The sequence below is a fragment of the Leuresthes tenuis genome, unplaced genomic scaffold, assembly GCF_036924035.1.
Source record: "Leuresthes tenuis unplaced genomic scaffold, fLeuTen1.0.hap1 SCAF_18, whole genome shotgun sequence".
In the NCBI taxonomy this organism is placed as follows: Eukaryota; Metazoa; Chordata; class Actinopteri; order Atheriniformes; family Atherinopsidae; genus Leuresthes; species Leuresthes tenuis.
The window spans coordinates 24,941,640-24,964,704 of record NW_027325372.1 but is presented as its reverse complement, the minus strand read 5'-3'; the positions used below and the strand labels follow the sequence as shown (position 1 = coordinate 24,964,704).

Genomic DNA, 23,065 nt, shown 5'->3' with positions numbered 1-23,065 from the left:
TTCTACCCAATTCACACTTAGTGAACCGTTCTCATCCAACCACAGGGTCTTGCCACAAAGGAGTTCTTTGACTACTACAGTGACCTCCATCAGGGAAATGGTCATGAACACCCCAGACGCCTCCGGCTCTGACTCCTCTACAGGGGGCATGTCCCTCGGGTTCATAAGCTCCTCAAAGTGTTCCCTCCACCTTCCAAAGATATCCTCATTCAAGGTAAGAGGAACACCACTTCTGCTGAGCACAACTTGAGTGAGACCACTCTGACACTTTGACAGCTTCCCAAACCGCTGAGTCCACCAGCGAGTTCTTTCCACCGTGATAGGCACCACCAAGCCTCTGGCCACAGCAGCACATGACCGCTTCCACAATGTAGGTTTTGAACAGGGTCCACTCAGACTCCATGTCCCCCACCTCCTCTAGCACATGAGAGAACTTCTTACAGAGGTGGGAGTTGAAATCATTCTGGACAGGTTCCTCTGCCAGCCTCTCCCAGCATACCCTCACAACATGCTTGAGTTTACCAGGTCTGGCCCACAGTTTTCCTTGCAATCTGATCCAACTCATCACCAGATGGTGATCAGTTGACAGCTCAGCACCTCTCTTCACCCAGTGTCCTGAACAAATGGTCTCAGGTCAGGTGAAACGACAAAGTCGAGCATCAACCATCGACCCAAGGAGCCCTGGTACTAGGTACACTTATGAACATCCTTGTGTTCAAACATGATGTTTTTTATGGACAATCCATGACCAGCACAGAAGTCTAACTACAACTCACCGCTTGGGTTTAGATCAGGCAGGCCATTCCTCTCAATCACCCCATTCCAGATTACCCAGACATCGCCAACGTGAGTGTTAAAGTCGTCCAGTAGGACTATGGATTCCATCAGTGGGGCCCTTTCCATAACCTCACCCACTCACTCCAAGACACCTGAATGCTCGGAACTGCTCTTCCTCCCTGTTTTGTGTTTGTTTCAAATAATGAAAATGTAACTCCATCCATGCTTTTACATCTCTGGGACAGTTTAGCAGAGCCTGGATGGACGTATGGGAATTTGTTCAAATCAGAAGATAGATATTTAAATTGTTTGCAAAACAAAGAAAAGAGATAAATGCTTTTAAAATGGACTCAAAAGAAGTGCACTCTCTACAGTGAGAGGAGAACAGAGCCCAAAATGGAGCCTCAAGGTACCTCACAACCAATTGGGGACACTTTTGAGGAATATTGACCCAAACTGACAGAGAACCTCCTAGAATCCAGATTGGATTTTTTGATGATGGGCTGAACAACACCTGCTCATCTAAAAGCATGGCAGCAGTTTTTACAGTAATTAATCCTCCACATAGTCTGGACCAGATATCATTGAGGCAGTGTGAAATCATGTTGATAAAGCAAATGTCCAAAGATCAGCTTTGGAATGTCCTACAAAAAGCCTGGAAGACTAAATAAATGAGAATAAAACTAGTCAAAGAGGGTTCAGGTTTTGTTGTAGAATAAAGGTGCTCATACCACATATTGACTTTTACTTACACATATTGTTTTTGCCTCGTGTTTTTCCTTCGTTTTTGCATGTTTCAATAAATCACTGCACCTATTTTAATTTTCCTGGAGAAATATAAAGAAATGAGAGAAGGTTTGTTGACAGGAGGTTTGATTAGTTCTGCGGTTTGAAAACTTTCAATTGGTTAATAGTGTTCACATCTTCCTCAATCATTTTACAGGTAAACTTGAGGACAACATGGTGCTAATAATATTACAGTATCGTAGGCTTGCCTTTTACTACTGGTCGACAGATGTTTGCATTCTTTTTTTTTGGTTGTTTTACTTGCCTCTTTTCTAAGTTCACATATCGCCTTGCCGTTTTATTGACTTCCATGACCATGTTGAAGAGCAACCTTGACGTTGCGCACGGCTGCGACAGCAGTCGAGCTGTGAGGAGGGGATAAAGGGGATAGTGGGGAGTATAAGAGGTGCACACACGGCTCGAGCAGACACACACACACACACACACACACACACAACTGAACGCTGCCAAGGGGCCACATTCTCCTCCAATTTTAATCAAATACTTTCTGCTTGAGCACACTTCCGCTCCTCCTTTTTGCCTCAGATTTCTTCGCCAGCCTCGAGTCAAACAGTTACTTAACTGTGCGAACAAGTTTTCAGCACCGCGGGCAAAGTGGACAGTAGAATGGAGCCCTACACGGTCGCCGGAGCTCCGCTCTCCTTGTCAGACCTTTACTCAGTCATCCCCTTCAATGTTACCTTCCCGGACCAGGAGAGTGACCTGACGGGCGACAGACTGCAGAACTACACCGACCGGCAGAGTCCGGTGAGGAGCGCCCAGGGGATGATCATAGCCGTATCCATCACCGCGCTCTACTCTGTCATTTGCTTGGTGGGACTACTGGGCAACGTCCTCGTCATGTACGGGGTGGTCAGGTAAACTTTTTGTCCGTTTTTATCAATTGTACATAAACGTAACTAAGTGATGGGAGCAAAAATGGTCAAATTTATTGTGAAATGTAACCACTTGCTCTCCGTATGGTGCAATTATGAGTCAGTGCAAAGGTTTAAAGGTTTACTCTCAGAGGAAATAAGCTGGAAGGTCTGTTGTTGTTAAAATGATTTAGTTTGTACAATTATTTGCTCAAAAACTGGTAATTGTTTTGATTATTTTGTGTGGAAAGATTGCATAAAAAGCTTTCAGGTCACATTGACTGTGCTTCTTTCATAGTAACCTGCATTATGTTGTCGGGATTTTCCATCAATTGGTTTTAATCCATATGTTTGCGTGCCAGGGCTTAATTTTGCCGGCAGTAGTGTTAAGTCTTTGCATCCCAATATTTCGGGATGAAGCAATACCTGAGTTTTATACACCAAAAATTATTGTGGTCTTTGCTCATGGGCAAGTGTGTGTGTGTGTGTGTGTGGAAGGGCAGTGGAGAGTCAGTCTCTGATCCTCAGTCTGACTCACATGCAACTCACCTTAAACTCATAGAGATGTCAGCTGTCCACTCTTACTGGATTAGATATTACCAAGAACATGAGGAAGAAACCCCACTATCAAAAAACATGAAAGAGTGAAAGAGTTTTTCATTTGGTTGAGATATGTACTCCTTACTGTCCTCTCTAAACAGTGACAGAAAAGAACAATGCACCTAATATTTTCATAGCCCTGAAAATTGTTTTAGAATTTTAAAGTGGACATAAAAAATGTGTTCTGATGTGATAATGCAGTATATTTACCATTGGATAAAAATGACCTACTCTGTTGGTAAACAGCAACAGTAGCCCTTTTGTTACACATACAAAGAGCATAAAAAACATGACTCCTCTGGAAATGAATAGCATCCTGTGAAGAGAGATAGTTTAATGTGTTGCTGATGAAATGATAATTTTACCAAATTAGAACTGGAGCTGTTGTCCCCTCTCTCTGTCAAACAGACACGCTTTGGACTGCTTCTTCCACTCTGCCATGACTCAATTTTTTACAGCGCATATAGTATGCACATTTATGACGTTGTTGATTTGATTTTCAATGTTAATTACCACAGCACCTGGCAGCATTGATAAAGGAATTGATAAGCTCAGAGGCTTACAAATTAATTTCTTTGGAAAATTTGGAACCAGTGCTCGAATGGAAATGGTTCTCAATTCTGATCCCTACTCCCACTATCCCCACCTTCCTCTGTATAAGCGATTATGGCCAACTAAACACTAATGAGTCATGAAAAGTGGACGTCATCATGTAGGAACAGGTATGAAGATGCAGTGATTGTACAATATGAGCAGTGATTGTGGAAAAAGCAACTATGCACAGAGGACCAGTGTACATATTCATTGTTATGTGATGAAATTGAGTTGAACTATCTCTGGTCGGATTGCAGATGAGGAATGTAATGAGAATAAAATTGCTTATCATTTCCCTAACAATTTGGTATATTTTAGTCTGAACTCTCAGACTGTTTACTCGATTCTCTGTCAAAAAGCTATAAGGATGATTGAGTGCAATTTCTGTCCAAATATATGTCTGCATTGTAGCTCGAAGCTGTAGGATGGTTATCAAATAAGATGCACCCTGAGGACAGGAGTGGGCTCGAACTGGTGACTCCACCACCTAAGAGATGCTGCTGTGAACACCGGTGGTTGAAAAAAAGAAAGATTTTGTTATGTATATCTGGGCTATTTTGACTGAAGCATGTCACAGATATTTACTGAACACCTCAGGAAATTTTGTCAACTTGTGAAAAAAGGGCATGATATTTTTTCTTTAAAAGGTGAGAATATTCAGTGGTAGATGGATGTTTCTTCCATTAGTGAATGCATGCAGCACAATTGTAAGGTCTAAATCAGAGTGCAAGATTAGTACAAAAATGCAATACACCAACACTTGTTTCCTAACATTTCCAACCTGTATGTCTGTCTGGTATTAACCAGCATTTTTTTTTTTGCAGTGGATCTACTGATCCTTACTCATCATATTAATTAGCCACTAATTTTTAACTGTGTTCCTACAGTCTCACCCAATGTATTAATTACTCCTGCTTGCTGGCAAGTCAAAGCACTGTGTGGAATACATTTACAATACTCCAAAACCAGCAGATAGTGAGACAGGTGGTAAGACAGCAGTCTTTCAGCCCACAAACATGACAAGGAAGGTAAAATGTGTGCAGGGAGATGAAACCACAAAGGCTTAACAGCTTTTTGGATAATTTTGATGTAAAGAAGCCAAAAAAACACACAACAGAGAAATTCAGAAAACAGTACTCAGTATTTCCATCCAACAGTAAAGGTGGAAAAACAAAACATGAGACACAAAAGATGAGGGTAGCGAGGGAGGAAACAAGAGAGATGGATTATATCTTGTTGAAAGCAGCGAGTCAAGCTGTGTAGAGGCATTAGTCTTTCTGTGACACAGAGAGAAGGAGAGAGGAGCTGATAAGAACAACATCTTGGACAGAGTATCAGTCTCACTGGAACATCTGTAAACTCAGAGAGAAACAAGCTTATGAAAGATACTTCAACATGGAAAAAAAGTTAGACAGACACCAACATTTATCATCATTCATTACTTCTGGTTGTTTCCAAAACTTTCTGTGCTGTATGGTTGATTTATTATCCTATTAATCCCAAAAGTGAAAAATGCCTTAGGCTGATTTATTGTGGTTAATAAATGACGGTATCTGAGACAAAGAAATAGGCTTAAAACCAAATGCTTTTTTGCTAATTTGAATCCTTTAGATTTTCAACTCTAGCCCATCATCTTGTCATATTCCTGTAACGAATCTGTAATCCAACATTTGTCATTTAATAATAAAGTTCCACATTCCGTTAACTCAGCTCCAAAATGTGAACAAATTACAACCACTATATGTTTGTGTATTTTGTTCCCACAGGACATGTGTAGAGCTGACGGCACAAGCTGTTGAGTTACAGTTGAGTTAATCACAGTCAAGTCATGATAAAATTACTGACATGTGATTTTGCTCACTGAAAAAACTGACATCAAAATATATAGTTTGGTTACATGAAATGATTGGCAAATAGATAGTATTGAAATGACAGTAAATAAAGGGTGCAAGTGTTGATTGCTAGTCCAGATACAAACTGGCACTCAGTTCTTGGAAAGTTTGTAAGCTGAAGCTAGTTCTAAACATTCCTTGCATCTGCTTATATTTCCTCTTACATGACATGAGTTATTAAATTTGGAATCAAATGTTCATCAAACAAGGAAAACCAGAGGGGGGAAATTAATCACTTGAAACATTTGTGCATTTGGCTTTTTTCCCGTCTAGAGGGACAATATAGTTGCACCTTGCAGGTTAACATCCACGGTGACTCAGTACATGTAGGAATATGTACTGAGAACTATTTTTTTTTATTAAAAACAACAAAAAACATTTATATTTGCACTATGAAAACTGTGTTTTCTATGTATCAGAGTTGTGTACACTTACAATAAAAAAGACAAGATGGGGGAGAGCAGCAGAACGAGGATGAGTTTAACACTAAGAAATATGAGAATTAAAAAAATATGATACAATCCCAGGCTTGTGATCACGAGTCTGGTGGGTGTCAAAGAACAAGGAAAGAAAAAGGATGAGAAACATCCATCAGAGAATTACTTGTATGGTGAGAAATGGTGCAGACTGAGCCGGTGTGCTGTCGAGTTGATGATGTTGGCTAACAATTGCTAATACTTTTACGGTACAGTAAACTTTACCATCACATATCACAGTATAAAGAAATTAGAAGTGGTCGTTTACTATGGGAATCTTATTGAAGACAAAATAATTGACTAATTTACCAAAAACAGAAATTATATATAGCATCATTAAAAGTATTTGGTCATCTTTAATTGTGGTGAATGACTGAACTTGATTTAAACATTTACCAAAGAATTGAATAAACTGCTTCATATTATTGATTTAGTCAAGTCAAGAATAATATTGAAATGTTTTATTATTAGTGTTCATTAGAAATGTTGGGAATCATTTTCTCAAAAGGGTAACTGAGTGTCAGTTTTATATATATATATATATATATATATATATATATGCATGTGTGTGTGTGTGTGTGTTTTTCCAAGATAACAGAGCTGCTGTAGCAACTTTTTAATAAAAAATCTTTTTAAAAGTCCGTTTAGAAACATTTATGTTTAATTTGTTTTCCTCAGGCTGTGTATGAATAAATCAAAACCTCACAGATTTTGGATTTTGGCTTTCACCCCGATGACTCATAAGCAGGGTCAGTGTGCATTTTAGTGCCTTTATTCAGAGTGTGGATGAATGCTCATGTCAATGTGGATTGGGCACTTGGCTGCTGCCGTATTGTGAGTTCTCTGTGTAATTGTCAAAGGAGAGGCTGACACAATCTCCAGTGATGATCTACTCTTTTATGATGATAAGTCAGCTGTACAAACCCCTCTTATCTTCCAGCACTGTGCTCCTCCACCTTTCTGCTGCTACACATGTTAAATAAGAACTTACTCATTACTCATTTAGTACTTATTTAGCCACACTGGGGATTATTATCGTTTATGTTTGTAAAGATACAAGCTCATAGACAACATCTTAGTCTTCCAGAAATGGAAATATTTTGACAATGAAAAAAAAAGTATCCAAGATGTATTTTCCACACTGAGAACTCTGGCTGAAAATATTGTAGCTGTTGCCAGTAGAAACATGACTGTGTGCATTATATTTTAGTCCTGTAGTTGGTTTATTCCCTGGGCTGAGTAAACATGGTCACACTTCCATCTCACTCAGCAACACTTTCACCTTTGAATTGTGTGGCCTTCAGCGCAGCAAACACCAGCGAGTCCTCGCTGACTTCGGTATCAACAGGACGAATAACCCGTAAAACATAATGCAGAGTTGCAGAGTAGAAATTGTTATTTTTATGGAACTGAATCTGAATCGTTGAGGAGCCCAGAAGCTGGTATAAAATGATGGAAATGTTTATTAGTGAAAAAAAACTTTCTCAGTTCATATTTCTGAATCGCATGCAATTTCTTAAATATTGATATGAGCTTGCTGTGCTCATACAGGAGCAAATAAACGGACCTATTGGCTGCATATTTTCCTAGAAAGAACTCATGTCGATGTCCATCTTCCACCTACTGAGTAGCATATTACTTGTCAGGCATTGACAGTGAAATAGTTAGTACTAATTGGAAGTAATTTGTTTGTATGTAGCATTATGAAAAAGCATGACATTAAACTGATCTTTCAAATATTGGGCTATGAGCAGCTTGGCATCTGTATTTGGGATAAATATAGCCATATTTGAAAGTCATATCAGTTTAGAATATTAATAAGAACAAAGAAAACAAGGAGAAGGAGATGGCATTACTTAGACTTTTATGATTTGCACTTAAGAAAAACAGCTAGTTGAGCATTTGGTTCGTTTAATTTGTAAGGAAAGGAATTAAAAACTGAGAATAATTATGAATGTGACATTGAGGCAGCAGTGTAAAGGTAACATGGTCAGCATTCATCTGAGTTTCCTCTCCTTCCAATGTTGCCCATCTGCTTCATGGCTCCACAGTGGTTCTCTTGCACTGGATCTTAGAAGGTTTGAAACCTGACACGAACAAAATTGTATAACTAGTACTATTTTCACCCTGGTCCAAAAGGGTTAACACTGGACAGAGACCTCTGTTTCAGCTCTTAAATGATTAATTCCCCCAATAAATAAAAAAAATACCTCCTATTAATCTGCAACTGTGGCTGAACCTAAAGTTCCAGAGCTGCTTTAATGAAACCCCTTCAATATAATACATTATACTATTTTGTTCTTAACTGTATAAGCTTGCACAGTCTCCTTCAAAGGTTGATGTGCAGAAGTTGATGGACTGTAATGCAAGCTTACGACCAAGAGGCAGGCAGGAGAGAAAAATGTGGTAGGGAACAAAAGAAACCTGGTTTGTAATGTAACCCTTCTCCACTGAGAGAAGAGATGACTAACACAGGTGAGTGGCAAACAGTAAGTGAATCCAGTTATGAAACAAGGAGAGAAATATAAATTAAACAGAATGTACATAAAAGCATGGAAGAAAAAACAGTTTTTAGGAAAACATTGAAATTTGCCAAACAAGAATACTGAACATAGAAATCCAAATGACAAAGACAACACTAAAACAAACAAACAAACAAAAAATCAATAGATTGTCTTAAAAAGCATTGTTAAGAGAAAATCACTGACCATTACATAAAGTACACTGTATCGGTTCCAAACTATTAAAACAGCACAGATATTTTCACTAACATTAGCTAGCTATACAGTTCTTTACAGGAAAATGACACATGCACACTTATACACACACACACACACACACACACACACACACACTGAACCGTTACATAGTGTAGCACAGTTTATAGCTCAGGCAACAACTCCTATTTGATACTGACAAACTGTATATAAGAAGTAAACTCAAGCACTGTAACATCATCCACTGTTTTCTAAACTGCTGTTTTGAAGCCTAAGTTCAGTATTTGGCTGATGTCATCTTGGTCTTTTCAGACGCAGAAGTGACCATGTTTGGTCAAGAGAGTTCAGTCAGAGGGTGATACTTGAAACCTGATTGAAACTTGGAATTCCTTTCAGTGGGGCCACTGGCACTCTCATTAGGAGTAAATCTAGCTAATGACACCATAATGACTTAAGCGTATTCATGAGGAAACTTTTTTTTTTTTTTTAAGGACTCTAATATGACCAGAGAGCCAGTTCCCTTCATGGTACTTCTGCATCAACTATACTTCTACAGTGAGTTTCAATGTCCAGATTTTATTTACTGGTTTTTGTAATGGAGAAAAAAAAAACAAGTTCAAATAAAAGTATAAAACTTTGTTTCTTCAAGCTCTCCATTGATTTAGTTTTTTTTTTAAATAAATAAACAACTATAGAAATGGATTTAGAATTAATTTTCTATACCTGCTTAATCTTGTCACGTTGTGTGCTGTGGAGGTGAGGAGGCAGGAGCTGAATGCTGATTTATTGTAAAAACAAACAAACAAAAAAAACTTGATTTATTCCACAGAATACAAAACACCTAAACTGACAAAACACAAGTTTAGGAACAAACAAAAACCTGACTAAAACTAAGAAAAACTAACATGACTTAAACATGCCAAAAAAAACTGACAAAACCTGCCATGAACATTGACGGTCAAAGACAAACCTGATTCAAACATGAATGACGACGAGGATCTGATAATGAACATGAACAAACTGAGAGACTAAATACGACGGAGGGTGATTGGTGAGTGAGTGCGACTGAAGATAATGAAACACAGGTGACCAGAGGGAACTGAGGGAAAAGGTGAAGACATGGCAAAACTAAAGACTAGACATAAATTTAAAACATAAAACATGACAAAAAATACAACACATGAGAAAGAATGACGAATCTAAATCAGGGTTGCAGGGTCTGGAGCCCATCCTAGCTGCCACTGGGGGGACAGGTGGAGTTTGTAGTTGGAAATCAAACTGGGTTCAAAGACTGCTGCGGTCCAAACCATCAATACGAAGTATCCTGACAATCATGAAAATAATCTATCAATTCTAGAATTGTAAAATGACTCAGCACTGGTGGCAGCCTGCTGGAGCAGCTCTGCTCATCTTGAGATTGAGATCTTGAGCTTTTTTCTGTAAAAACACTGATGTTTTTTTAACATTTTTGGATGCTGGTTTGGATGATCTGCTGCTAAAATAATATCTGCTTATAACTCTATTACTTTCCAACGCCCAAGTAACGCCTGGTATAATCCCCCAAATCTAGATGAGTGATGAGGAGACGTCTGGGATGCAAAGCATAAACAAAACTGAGAAAACGGAGGAGGCATTACCATTTCTTCCCTTGATTGTCATGGGAAGTGTCAGATCACTGGTGGATGAAATAGATGAGCTTGGAGCTCTGACGAGGACACAGGAGAAATATCAGGAGGGCAATATCATTATTTTTTTCTTTTAAATGGCACGATTGTTTTTCCAAGTGACAAGTTTTTCATACATAACCAAGCATCAGTGCTTGGTGTGAAATTAAATCATAATGTGTCATATGCTTGTCACCTGTAAAAAGGATTCTGCCCAGAGTCCTGAAAAAAATTGCAGAAAAAACATAAATGACAGTGATAACAGTCTCAATTTTGCCCAACTTCATGCTAATTTTCTTTTATTCCTTATAAAACAAATACCTGCATGGTAGCATGAATGTAGGACTGAGAAAGCAACACCAGCCTTTCCCTCAATTCTTTATTACCTCTGAAGCCAGTGTACAAACAGAGCCTACAGCAAAAAGGCTGCAGACAGAAAGACATTATTTTCACTTCCACTTCCCATTGTTTCAGTTCCTCCATTTGCACATGGTCAGTGATATTGGGTGTTATAAAGCTGTGATCCAAAAACAGATGCATTTGTTTACCGAATGCAGAAAGAAACAGTTTTACCGGAAAGGTGTATATGGGACTTTTTAGCAAGTTCTTCTAAACTAAGCTTACTTGATGACTTGATGATTGACTTGGTGAATGTAAACCTCTCCCCACAGTCAGCATTTTATTTTTTTGTTTTAGTTACTGAATCTACAGTTTCAAACAGTCTGAGATCCAAATATAAACAACATTTTTTTGTTCATTTTATCTGAGAACAAACAGTTCTTTTTGCTATCAACTGTGTGACACATGGCATCGTAAGTCAGTGAATATCTCATAACAGACAAGACGTGTTAGTATCCATCACTGTATTTACATTGTTCTGTGCAGCCATCATGTAACTATCAAAAGCTCACAGTTCTCCTTTGATGTGAGCGGCGACTAATACAGACACTGGAACAAACATAAAATGCAATGTTTATAACTACTCATCTACTGTTGGACAAGGTGACATTGTTGACACTGGAAAGAAAATAACAGTGGAACACACTGCTTTCAACTTCCTGCTAAGACCATCTATGGCTGCATATGTGGGCAAAACTCACTGATGCAGAAGGAGTCAGTAGTCTATGATAATCAACAACAGAACCAGAGGAATATATCAATTAGAAATTAACAGAACAGAGCACTTTTATTATCACACTATTATCGTTTGCTCAGCATAGAAATTTAGTTCCAGGGTATGACTAGTCAGTACTTTGCTGTGGGAGTGGTGTTGATAATGGTTTTTTTGTCATGGAGGAAGAAAGAGGCAGAGAAGACAAATAAGAAAAAACTGCACAAAGTGGGTGAAAAAAAAAGAAGAACTTATATGAAGTCTTTCTTTTTGGATAGAAACAGCCATTCATTGTGACTCTAGACATTCCTGATGGCTGGTTGTTGATTAAGTGTAAGATGTACAATATCAAATATGAATTGAAAGCCCCTTTTACTAATTCAGTATGAATTGAAGATGAAGCTCTTTTGTGAGGTAAAGCAATTTGACTCAAATAAAAAGGACGAATGCTAATAAGAGCTGCTAACAGTTAGTTTGGCATACAGAGTCTATTAACTAGAATGCAAATAAAAGTCAATTTTGGAAAACAAAAAAAAACAGTTTTAATAGCAATGCCTACACCAGTGCCAGAGAGGGCCACGGAGTCCTTGTGGTATTTGCAACTCGTACAGAAACAACTATTACAAGAGTGAGGATGTTGTATTGCTTAGGCTGTTCATACTGGACGTAAAACATAGCATTGGTGGTAGGATCAGCAACACATATTGCTTTTGTACATGTTTATGAACAGTTGGAGGTTAAGAAGAACTGTAATAAAATTCTGTAAAATTTGTATTTGTAAGTATATTTACAGAGACGAGTGGGGTTATTGCCTTAGGAAAAACATTAGCTGTAATTTCACGTGGGGACACCTGTGTCTATTACCATCGCTCTGCTGTCTTTGTGTGTGAAGATAAGCTGCTGTCAGCTGGAAATTGTGTTTATTCATTCATTAGCAAATCTGATTACTTTCTTTGCAACAGTTCAAACTTAAACTGTGTTGACAGAGATATTTCTGCAAATGTTGCTGGGTCTGATTTAGTAAGATTATTGGTGTAAATTGTTACAAAAAGCATCAGGGAGCTCATTCAAAAATGACACCAACTTGTTCAGTTCCTGTCAGACTAGTATAAAACAGTGCATGTCTGAAAGGGACTTAACAGTAAACTTATCCCTCATAGCAACTTTTTTAAACTGACTGGTAGACTCCAGTGAACTGTGTTCCTCTAACAATTAAAGACCATGAAGCATTTAACAAAAAGTGTGCTGCCATTCAAGCAAAATTGGTTCCTCAAAATTAAATTAATTATTATTTACAAATAGTAAATTTGTCTGTTCTCACTTGTAACTCGTTACATATTAACTCTTGCTAATGGGTTGTTGTTCTTAATATTTTCATTTTTAAATGCTTTGGCTGTTATGCAATCTAGTATGTATCCTCATCCAACAGTTATTTGTTGTACATCAGAGTTGATTTGTATGAAGCTGTAAACTGTGCTACATTATGTAATGGTTAGGAGTGTGTGTGTGTGTGTGTGTGTGTGTGTGTGTGTGTGTGTATGCTTAAAAACTCTGACACCCCTCAAGAGAAATAACTATAATGATTTAATTTGTCTCAAGATTGTGAGAATCTAGCATTAGAAGTCCAAACCTCAACGCCCCAGATTTATGAATAAAAAATATATCTCATCAGTCATAAGAAGGTGCTGTGTAGCAATTAATAAGGTATCTAACCCTAAGTCCAGGAATATACTTTCTTTGTCATCTTACCTTCACATAAGTAACTTGCTCCAGTGTGAGTGTAATTGCTCACATACTTGCATGTGTACTCTGCCTGTTACCAGAGGATTCCACCAGGGGGTACACCTGATGACTTGGTCTGGGAAAAATATGCCATCAACACCATTCCCACTGAGTAATCTCTATACACAGTTGTTTTCAAAATGGTATTGAACTCTTGGTAGCAATGTTCACGACCATATTTGTCACTGTGCAGTGGCAAAGATTCATTGTGAAGATGCAGGTAATACCAGACTTCCTCTACAAGCTTGTCTTCGAAACTTCCTGCCATTTTTACCACTGCCGACCCTATGACCTTACATCTGGTCAAATTTGACTCTTCACTGTCCCAGTCATTTGCCAACCAAAGCGTGAATTTTTGAGGACATGCACAAATGCTCCAAACAAATGCAGAATACAAGTCAACCATGATAAACACACTTATCTGTAATTAAAAGCAAGTATATTTCTGGTCTAACCCACCACTTCCAAATATCTAGACTCTGTTACCAATTCCATACCTTATTCCTCTTATTGCTACTTTTATCATTATTAGTGTTGTTGCCATTATCATCAATCATTTTTAACCTAAACTACATCTTTTCTATACCCTCTTATCACAACTAGATACACCAAAATGAAGACAGCTACAAACATCTACATCTTCAACTTGGCTCTTGCCGATGCCCTGGCCACCAGCACGCTGCCTTTCCAGAGCGCAAAATACCTCATGAACAACTGGCCTTTTGGGGACGTCCTGTGCAAGCTCATTCTTGCCATTGACTACTACAATATGTTTACAAGTATCTTCACCCTCACTATGATGAGTGTGGATCGCTACATTGCCGTATGCCATCCAGTCAAGGCGCTGGGGTTTCGGACGCCGGTCAAGGCTAAGATAATCAACATCCTTATCTGGGTCTTGTCCTCTGCAATTGGCGTGCCCATTATGGTTATGGCTGTGACCAAAGTGACAGATAGCGGTGAGATTGTTTTCCTCCACAATTTTTTTCATCTGGTGTCAAGTAAAATCTAATTGTTGTTGTTGTTGTACAAATGTTTCCTGTCTTCCACAAGTGCTTGATAATTCATCTGCATGGTCAAACTGAATCTAAGGCACTGAAGCACAGGAAAACAAATATCTCTTAGAGTATTTATATCAGCAATGGTTGCATGTATTAGGCGATGATGAGGCATACCCTCACAGGGCTCTATCTCCAAGCACCATTATTTATCTATTGTCAAAGTGGTGTTCATTGCAGTTTTGCAGTTCAGTACTCAAAAGTCATCTGTAGCTCACGACTAAAATCTGTTCCTCCTTGAACCAAAGGAGCAGGTCTCATCATGGCAGGTTGGTCTCAACTCCAACATCAGGCACATGTTGCACAGCTGTGAGCAATTTCAGGCTAATCTCATCCACCCTGTGTTGCTGAATTTATTTATTTATATTTTAATCTTGACAACCTCATTAACCCCTCTTCAGTTTCCAGCTCTAGCGCCAGTATGGCTGGCAAGTTCCTCAGGTTTTGGAGTACCTCAAAGCACTCTTTTTCCTGTAATCCTGTAAATACTATGGAAAGAAGTTTCAGTGCTGAGCATAGGAAACACTGGATAATCTTTTATGAAAGAAAGAAATGTCCCATTATTCCTTGCAACTACAGCTTCACATTTCCCAACAAATTCAAGTAAAAGAGCTTAGGAAAAGATGACAGACGGTCATATTTTTAGACTATCCAGCCTTACCCTTTGCTTCTGCAACCACTGCCAACCTAGCCAGGCTTGGACAGCCTTCTTCTTCAGCCTGAGAGTCTCCGTTATCGCTTGTATCCACTCACAGGAGATTGGCTTGCCACCATGACAGGAAGAACAAGCTTAAGACTACAGCAACATCCAGCTGCTTCCACAATTCAGACCACATACACCCTAAAACCTTTGGGATATCAATCAAACTTTGAGGTTGGAATTCATGCAGGCAGTTTCCCCCACATTGATCCAACTTATCACCATATGGTGAATACTTGACAGCTCTTCTCAATAAATGTTAAGAACATATGGCCTGAGATCAGATCAAATGAAATCCCCAAAAAGTTTATCATTGTCCATTTGCCCAAGATAGTCTGGTATTAAGTACCCTCATGAACTCTTATGTTTGTTATGGACAAATCACACAACAATTTAACAATAGCTCAACAATAGCTCAGTAGGCCTAGCTGTTCCCCCTAGACATTATTTTCCAGCTTTTCCAGTCATTGCCAATATGAATATCAAAGTTTTCCAGCAAACAATAGTCTGTGACCTCTTCCATTTTTTCCAAGAAGGCCAAATAATCTACACTACTGTGGGATGTATACACGCACACTATAGGTGAACCTCTCTGCAACTCTGAGTTCCCCAAAGGTGAACTTTTCATCTACCAAGACAAATTCCAGCTGTGAAGTACAGTAGCTAGCCAGCTAGAGTCGTTAATATCCCAACACCTTCCAAGTGCTGCTCACCCTCAGGAAATTCCATGTAGGAGAGGGACCATCGTTTATCAAGGAGTTTGAGAAAATTCTATCTAAATTATACCCAGCAGGTATTTCTTCACTTCTTTCAACAGCATTTCATGAACTAAGATTCAGTTTCCACTGGTGAATCTGAGACACAGACACAGCTATCTCACATCTGCCTGCCAAATAACAGGCATGAACTGTCTTCCTCTCAATTTAATTATACTGCTGATATACGTTATTGAAAGACATTTTTACTTTTCCTCTTCTCCAGGTAAAACAACATGCATGCTGAAGTTTCCTGATCCTGACTGGTATTGGGACACTGTAACGAAGATCTGCGTTTTTATCTTTGCTTTTGTGGTCCCTGTAATGGTCATCACCATATGTTATGGTCTTATGATCCTGCGTCTGAGAAGTGTTCGTCTGCTCTCAGGCTCAAAGGAGAAAGACCGCAACATGCGTCGAATCACCCGCATGGTCCTTGTGGTGGTGGCAGCCTTCATAATTTGCTGGACCCCCATCCACATGTTTATCATTGTAAGGACCATGGTGGAGATTGACACCAGGAATCCCTTTGTAATCGCTAGTTGGCACCTGTGCATCGCCTTGGGCTACACCAACAGCAGCCTAAACCCTGTCCTCTATGCTTTTTTGGATGAAAATTTTAAGCGATGCTTCAAGGACTTCTGCCTCCCCTGTCAGACACGTGTGAAGCAGAACAGTCTGACCAGTGGCCGCAACACCACAAGGGAGCCGGTGTCGATCTGCGCGCCAACAGAAGCAGGGAAGAAGCCCACATGACTAGGCATGGTTACGGTCCGTGGCAGCTCTCACTTGAGAAGGATCCATCAAGATCTGCAGTCGGAGGCTACTCTAATTACTACCACAGAGTTTTAAGAAATCTTTGCAAGAAAAGATTCAACAGAGTCAAGATGCTAATTTTCCTGACATATTGCTAAAAAAATTACTGATCTTACTCTTTCATCATAGTGATGCCATACAAAGTGATCATTCTAAGGAACGATTATGAAGCACAGAGAGAGTTTACAGCTCCTTAAGAGAGAAGAGGAGTTCTTCATGTAAAAAGTACACATCAACCAATGTGCATGCAGATTAGATTTTTATGAGAGAGAAAAATCGCCTTCAGAGAGACATCTTTTCATCTGTATCTTTGATATTAACACAAAACATATAGACCTTACAGATCAAAACCACACAAGCGATACCCAATGATGGCTAGAGGATGATCATAGTCTGTGCACAACAGTTTGTATTAAGATTTAGTCAATCTTCCTTAGGGGAAGTAGGTAAAATCAACTCTTCTGAAAGGGAAATTAGGGACTAAGTGCTTGTCATAGCACTGATGCTTGGATTTCTATAGACTGCTAAACTACTTGACTTTCACGGATTGTGTCAAGCCTAGGAAGAACCTATGAGCAAAATCCTTTGAGAATGTTAACCTGTCAGTGAATACTACTGTTGGCAGGCACATTCTTGGTTTACTGCTAAAAAAGAGGACTGAGACCAGCTTTATAACAGTGTAGACAAAGAGACCAGTCATGATGTCAACAAAAAAACTGTGTTATGTTGGACAGTTTTTGTTGGACAAATGTTGTGTTATGTTGGACAAAAGGCATGTTTTTAGCCAAAGTGACAGATGTTGTAATAATTCAAGTAGAATTCCGAGTATACCAGAATTGACTCTCTTGGGGAAATATTTCTAAAGCCAAATAGATGTTGCTATGTAGGTATGTAAGACTAAATCATAACTTTGATTATTTAGTTGACTTCATGACGCATTATTGTTAATATTGTGGAAGAGATGAAGCACATCAAAGTCATCAAAAGTAAATATAAATGAATTTGGTAAAGGAAAGAGAAAAAAATTTCAAAATATGTAAATCTGTAGATATTATAAAGCTTTTGTATTCTAACAAATTTTGCTGAAGTCGTAGTCAGAATAATCATGATGTGTGTTTGTAATTCTGTATGCTTTCTTTTCACTTTGGATATTGATATTTTGCCTTCATGCTTTTATTAAATGTGGTTTAAAAAAAGGAAAGCAAAAACAACACTTCAATACTTGGACATTGATTTCCTCTCTGTATTCATCTTGAGAAAATTGCCTATGGACTGACTGTCGACTTACCCACAGAGACTGGAATGGAGACAATGAATATTGCCTCATCTGTGTGCAGCAGGATTTCAGAATATTTTCTTATAATTGAATTGCTAATGTAAAATTCACTGTAGCTTATACCCTCTGTGCTTCTGCCTGTATTTTTGTGATCTCAAGTTTTTTCAGGACAGAATGTACATAAATATTTTCACAAATGAGAATATCAAGGATATGCATTGCCAAAGTTAGATCACAGACAGGTAAGACAAATGCACAGCAGGTAAAAAAATTAGCAGATTTTCAGTCTAGTTCTTAAAAAGTTTTAGTTCCAGAAAAAAAAGTACTTTTTTTCATTTGAAAATATTTCACCACCTTCAATCACTGATCAATGCTGATCATCAAACAATGCCCTCATTTCTGGTATGATTTCAAGCTTTACCAGACAGCTCTGTGCTCTCAAGAGACGTTGTTCCTAAACTTCAGTCCCCGTAGCTCCCGGTTACCCTCTGACCTTTACTATCAGCAAATATAGAAGAATAAAAAGTAATTTCCCAAGCAGTAAAAAAAAGTTTCCCAAATTATCCAAGCACGTTCACCATGCCAAATCTTCACCAAAACTTTCAACCCAATCTCATGGCAAGAACTTATTATACATATTGATCCACAGCATTGCAGATTTGTAAATTTTTTTTTACCATAACTATGTTTTTCACACTCATTTCCCACCCTCTATATAGAGAAACACTACTTGAATACATATAGGTTCACTGTCCACCCAGGTTCTCACTACATGATGACATTCAACTGCATTGGAGGACTCTGCCTGCAGAATTTTGAATCAGCCAGAGGCCTTTTCAGAGACTTTTTGGAGAGACTTTCAGAGTACACATGTTGCACTCCCTTGATTTGGTTAGTTCATTGAGTCATGCAATGGGAATCTATTCTGATGCAACACAAAATAAGTTGAGTAAAAAAAATACATAGAAAATACGAATGTGTTCTCTCAACTCAGGCTGCAAAACAGTCACAGAATTTCAAAATATTATCTTGTAATTTGTGTCCTTGGAAACACATATTCTCTTTTCCATGCACACTCTTTGTGTATCTGAAAATTAAAAGTGTATACAGTATAAGAGTATTGTTTCACAGTAGCTATTTTGTAAAAGTATCAAAAAAGAAACCATTTCTAAAAGGTAAAAAGTCCACACTTGACGGCTGCTTACTTAGAATAGTTTTGAATGTCTAAACCTAATCAAAGACTGTTTTGTTTTGAAAAACTTCATGGGTTGTTTTAAAGGGATATTGAATTATTTTTGTTAAGTGAGGTTGTGGGAAGTACTTATTCAGTTCAATTCAGTTTTATTTATAAAGCGCCAAATCAAAACAATGTCATCTCATAGCGCTTCAAAGATACAATCCAACTGAAGCAATTCGGGGATATATAAATTGCAAGTAAAGCTAACCCCTGCTTAGAACAGGGTCATGAGAAAAGGATATTTTTTGCCACCTAAAACATCCCAAACCTTATTGTGGTTTCAGCTAATACTATATTGTGGATTATTACACCATGTCATCACCACATCAGTCTTGTGGACTGGGTCTAGTGTAACACTGTCCATGCTGCCACATAATGTGGCAACCTGTAAAAATAGAATGTGTGGCAACAAGAATGTATCGTGGTTGAGAAAATGTCACGAAGTAAAGAATGTCTGACACAAAACAGCTTGGATTAAAATTAACTGTATCGCTGAACCATTTAGAATTTTTTGAGGTTGAATTATTTTAGATTGCAAAGAATTGGCTCATTTCTTGTCTCTATTCTTGATTAACAATAGCTTAGATTCCCAATCAGCCCCCCCCCCTCCCTGCTTCTCCAAACTGAGAGCATTCTGATCACTGTCTGCTGCAGGTGTTATGGAAGTTTTCAATCGCTTCCTTCCTAATACCTCTGATGAGCAATGAAATAAAGAAACTTACTTTTTCTGCCGGCCGGCTAAGTTTTTATCCTTCGTTGCAAGGAAAAAGATCAGTCCACACCATTCAGCGGCAATGGTATGAAAAGATACAAACAAAAGAAATACAGAGCATTTATACCTTTAGATGTGTAACAACATCTCCAGAGGGGGGCAGGATGCAGTCTTGATGATAATTAAGAAACAGGAGGTTAAAACAATTATCTTGTCTGAGTGTTAATTAAGAGGTAAATAGTTTAAAACAATTAGCGTGTCTGGGTGATACAAATGGTTAATGTGGATTGGAGAGTCTGTCAGTCCTGAGACATAAAATTTACCATCACACAGGTAAGATACCACTCATACGTAGTTCACACAACCACACAAATATTGCCCTTTTATTAGACCACCTGACAATCTGTACGGCATGTTGCAAATCTCCTTTTTCCCAAATACACAACCGTGTTATAGACAGGAAGGAAGCCTCCTACTGAAAGCCATTGTTTCACCTCTGAGGTTCGTGCAGGGTGTCATAAAAATCATGCCTGTTGCCTCAAATACAATGATTTTTGTTTTGAGCCTGTATACCCTTTAACCTTGAGGAGTTTTGTGCTTGGATGCTAACATAAAAAGGAATAGAAGCAGTAGTCTGAGTAGGGAACAAAAAAACCTATTTCAAATTAGCTAAGACTGTGATTCTCTTTGTCTCAGACGGTTGGAAGTTGTTGAATGCATCAAACCCACTGCCTGAATACATCAAGCTGAGATCGACCAAGCATACTGCATTTGTTTGAAGTATACTGAGAATTTTTCTCATGTAGTTTTGACAAGGTAGACAATAGATGAAAGCCTGAGTTTTTGAGTTACTGGACATATTAACCAGCTTTTAAAACTATGACTGGGTATATTTTATGAAATTATTTTAGAAAAAAAAGACATAATCTCTTCTCTCCTTTTTTGTATTTTTTTTACACGATCAGCACAAGTAGTGTAATTCCGTTACAGAAAACAAAAACATAACCTAAATCCTCTTGATGCACTGATGTTTAGTATTAGCACTGTACATAAATAGTGTGAAATGTCTCTAATGGATAATTCTGTGTGAAAATTGTTTTTGCTTCCATGAGATATTTCAAGAATGTTTGCTGTGATCATCTGTCAGTATTTTTCATGGTTGAGCTCAAGTATTGTTTAGTAATTTGTCACCGAATACTGATTTGTCATGCTGTATTAAATAAAGTAGTTTAATTGTTTAAATTTTGCTGTTTGAAATAGTTTCTAAGGAGAGTGGCAATGTGGAGAGAACGATAGGGAAAGCTGTGAGGCTGAGAATTCCTACAGACTGTCATAAAATCAAAGTTGCTGAATTGTTCATATAGCTGATTGTTCCTGTTATCATTGTCCTTTAGTCAGCTCTCTCATTCCTCTCATTTGTAAAGTAGCAGTTTACTTTGCTTTAGTATTGTTATCTATTCTTTTTATCTTCTATCAAATACACATCTGATTTAAGCAGTTATCAGAAACAAATGTGTGAAATTGAAACAATAACTGTACATTTGTGCACAACCCAGTAACTAGCACAGAACTTTGCAATTTTACAGTGGAGCAACCACAGATTCAAATAATCTCAATGTTTCTGAATCAAAAGCATAATCTATTCTTAAACTACTTAGAATCCTTCAGTCCCTCTGTCCTCATATAGTATGGGGAGTGTTGGCCTAATTTGATTTCATAAAACATACTTTGCCAGGCGTGTCATTGCAACCCTAACAGCATTCCTGAACTGGCTATCATCATTTCTATACTGGTCAGTGCAGGAACAGCACATTGAGCGCATTTCTCTTAAACTACCTCCTTGACAGCTAATTTCCCATGTTGATATAGCCGGAAACACAGCACACATATGTTCCAAAGTTCCATCTTTTTGTAAAATCAATAAAAAATTAGTGTATATTAAATTCACATTCCAAATACGTCTGATCTCATTCACATATTTTTCTTTCTTTTGTCAGACAGTTAAACACGTCAGACATAGTGACTAAAAATCAGCTCACTACTGCACCATGTCAACTCACGGTCACCTAAAGCATTTCCAGACTGTCGCTCTGCTCTAATAAGATTTTTCAACCGTAGTGTCCGCTGTTCAAGTAACTTAAAAAACGTCTGTGCAGTGATGTTTTTTGTCTCGTATTTTTGACTAAACACTGACACTAAATGGGAAGCTAAGACATTAAGGTCAATAATTCTTCCGCTTCCTTACATGTTTACTGGAACTGTAGCTCGACTCGACTACACATGTGACCGTAGCTAGTTTCAACGTGGCAGAAATGTGCACTGCTGTAGTCACATTAACAGACAGACATGCATAGCAGAGGTGCATAAATTTGTTATTAGATGAATAACGGCACCATCAAAATTCTCCCTCTCTGTGATTTTAGCTGCTCGCATAATCATTTACTTTGCATCTATAATCGATATTTTCAACTGCTCCCTTCCTTTGCTCATGAATATGTATCTGATGCGAAAATTCATTTTTATTCAGAAACAATTAGATTAAATGTATCTGTGGTATGCAGAAAAATCTGACGACTGGGCTGTTCAGATGCTAGTTTGTTGTCCAATTGACTTCAGTACAGTGTTTAAGGCAGTTGTGCTGATACTTGACTTCACTTCCATGCTTCTTTTGCACTGCTAATATCTTATTTCTTAGCTTCTTCTGGTGCAAATATTGTACAAGTTGCTTCTAATACACAGTGTTTCAAACATATCTTAAAATGTCAGAAAAAATAAATCAAAGCAGAGATGAAACTATGTGTACTTGTTTTCTGAAAAACAACTCTGGTTAGGTTAACTGGAAACAAGAAAAGATCGAATGGCAAAATATTCTCTTGAATATGATTGGGTTCATTGTAGAATAATTCATTTTGCATGACCATAATTTAGTATGAAAGCTGAGAGTGCTTCAGATGAGTGCTTCATTGCATTTCCACCAGTGTTCATATAAACACACATGGGGGGGACCCAAGGCCTTTCTGAATCCCAGAGAGTGCTATACAGAGCCATCAGCAAATTGAACGCCCAACCCTCCATTTCCTCCGCAAATTCAAACCAACATCTTGCAGTCACCATGGAGATCAGAAGCATCTCAGTCACTGTATACTTCAGTGAAAGAGCTGAAGAGTCTAAATTTAATTATGGAGATTTCCCGCCGTAGCTGGCACTTATCAGTTACACTGATTTCTCTATCCCCAA

At 38.2% G+C, this 23,065-nt stretch overlaps 1 protein-coding gene across 1 annotated transcript; it reads left to right on the top strand.

Annotated features, from left to right (window-relative positions):
• The first annotated feature begins 2,026 nt into the window (after positions 1-2,026).
• Positions 2,027-22,580, top strand: LOC140275487 (delta-type opioid receptor-like). The gene is made up of 3 exons (XM_072370964.1): positions 2,027-2,441; positions 13,878-14,233; positions 16,014-22,580. Exons 1-3 carry the CDS (start codon positions 2,191-2,193, stop codon positions 16,541-16,543), a joined length of 1,137 nt encoding a protein of 378 aa, XP_072227065.1. The 5' UTR covers positions 2,027-2,190; the 3' UTR covers positions 16,544-22,580.
• Positions 22,581-23,065: the final 485 nt, after the last annotated feature.

Excerpts from the sequence above, each read along its gene's own strand:
- LOC140275487 (XM_072370964.1), top strand. The coding sequence starts at position 2,191 with ATGGAGCCCTACACGGTCGCCGGAGCTCCGCTCTCCTTGTCAGACCTT. Across the intron at positions 2,442-13,877 it reads GTCATGTACGGGGTGGTCAG|ATACACCAAAATGAAGACAG; the intron begins GTAAACTTTTTG and ends TATCACAACTAG. Across the intron at positions 14,234-16,013 it reads GACCAAAGTGACAGATAGCG|GTAAAACAACATGCATGCTG; the intron begins GTGAGATTGTTT and ends CCTCTTCTCCAG.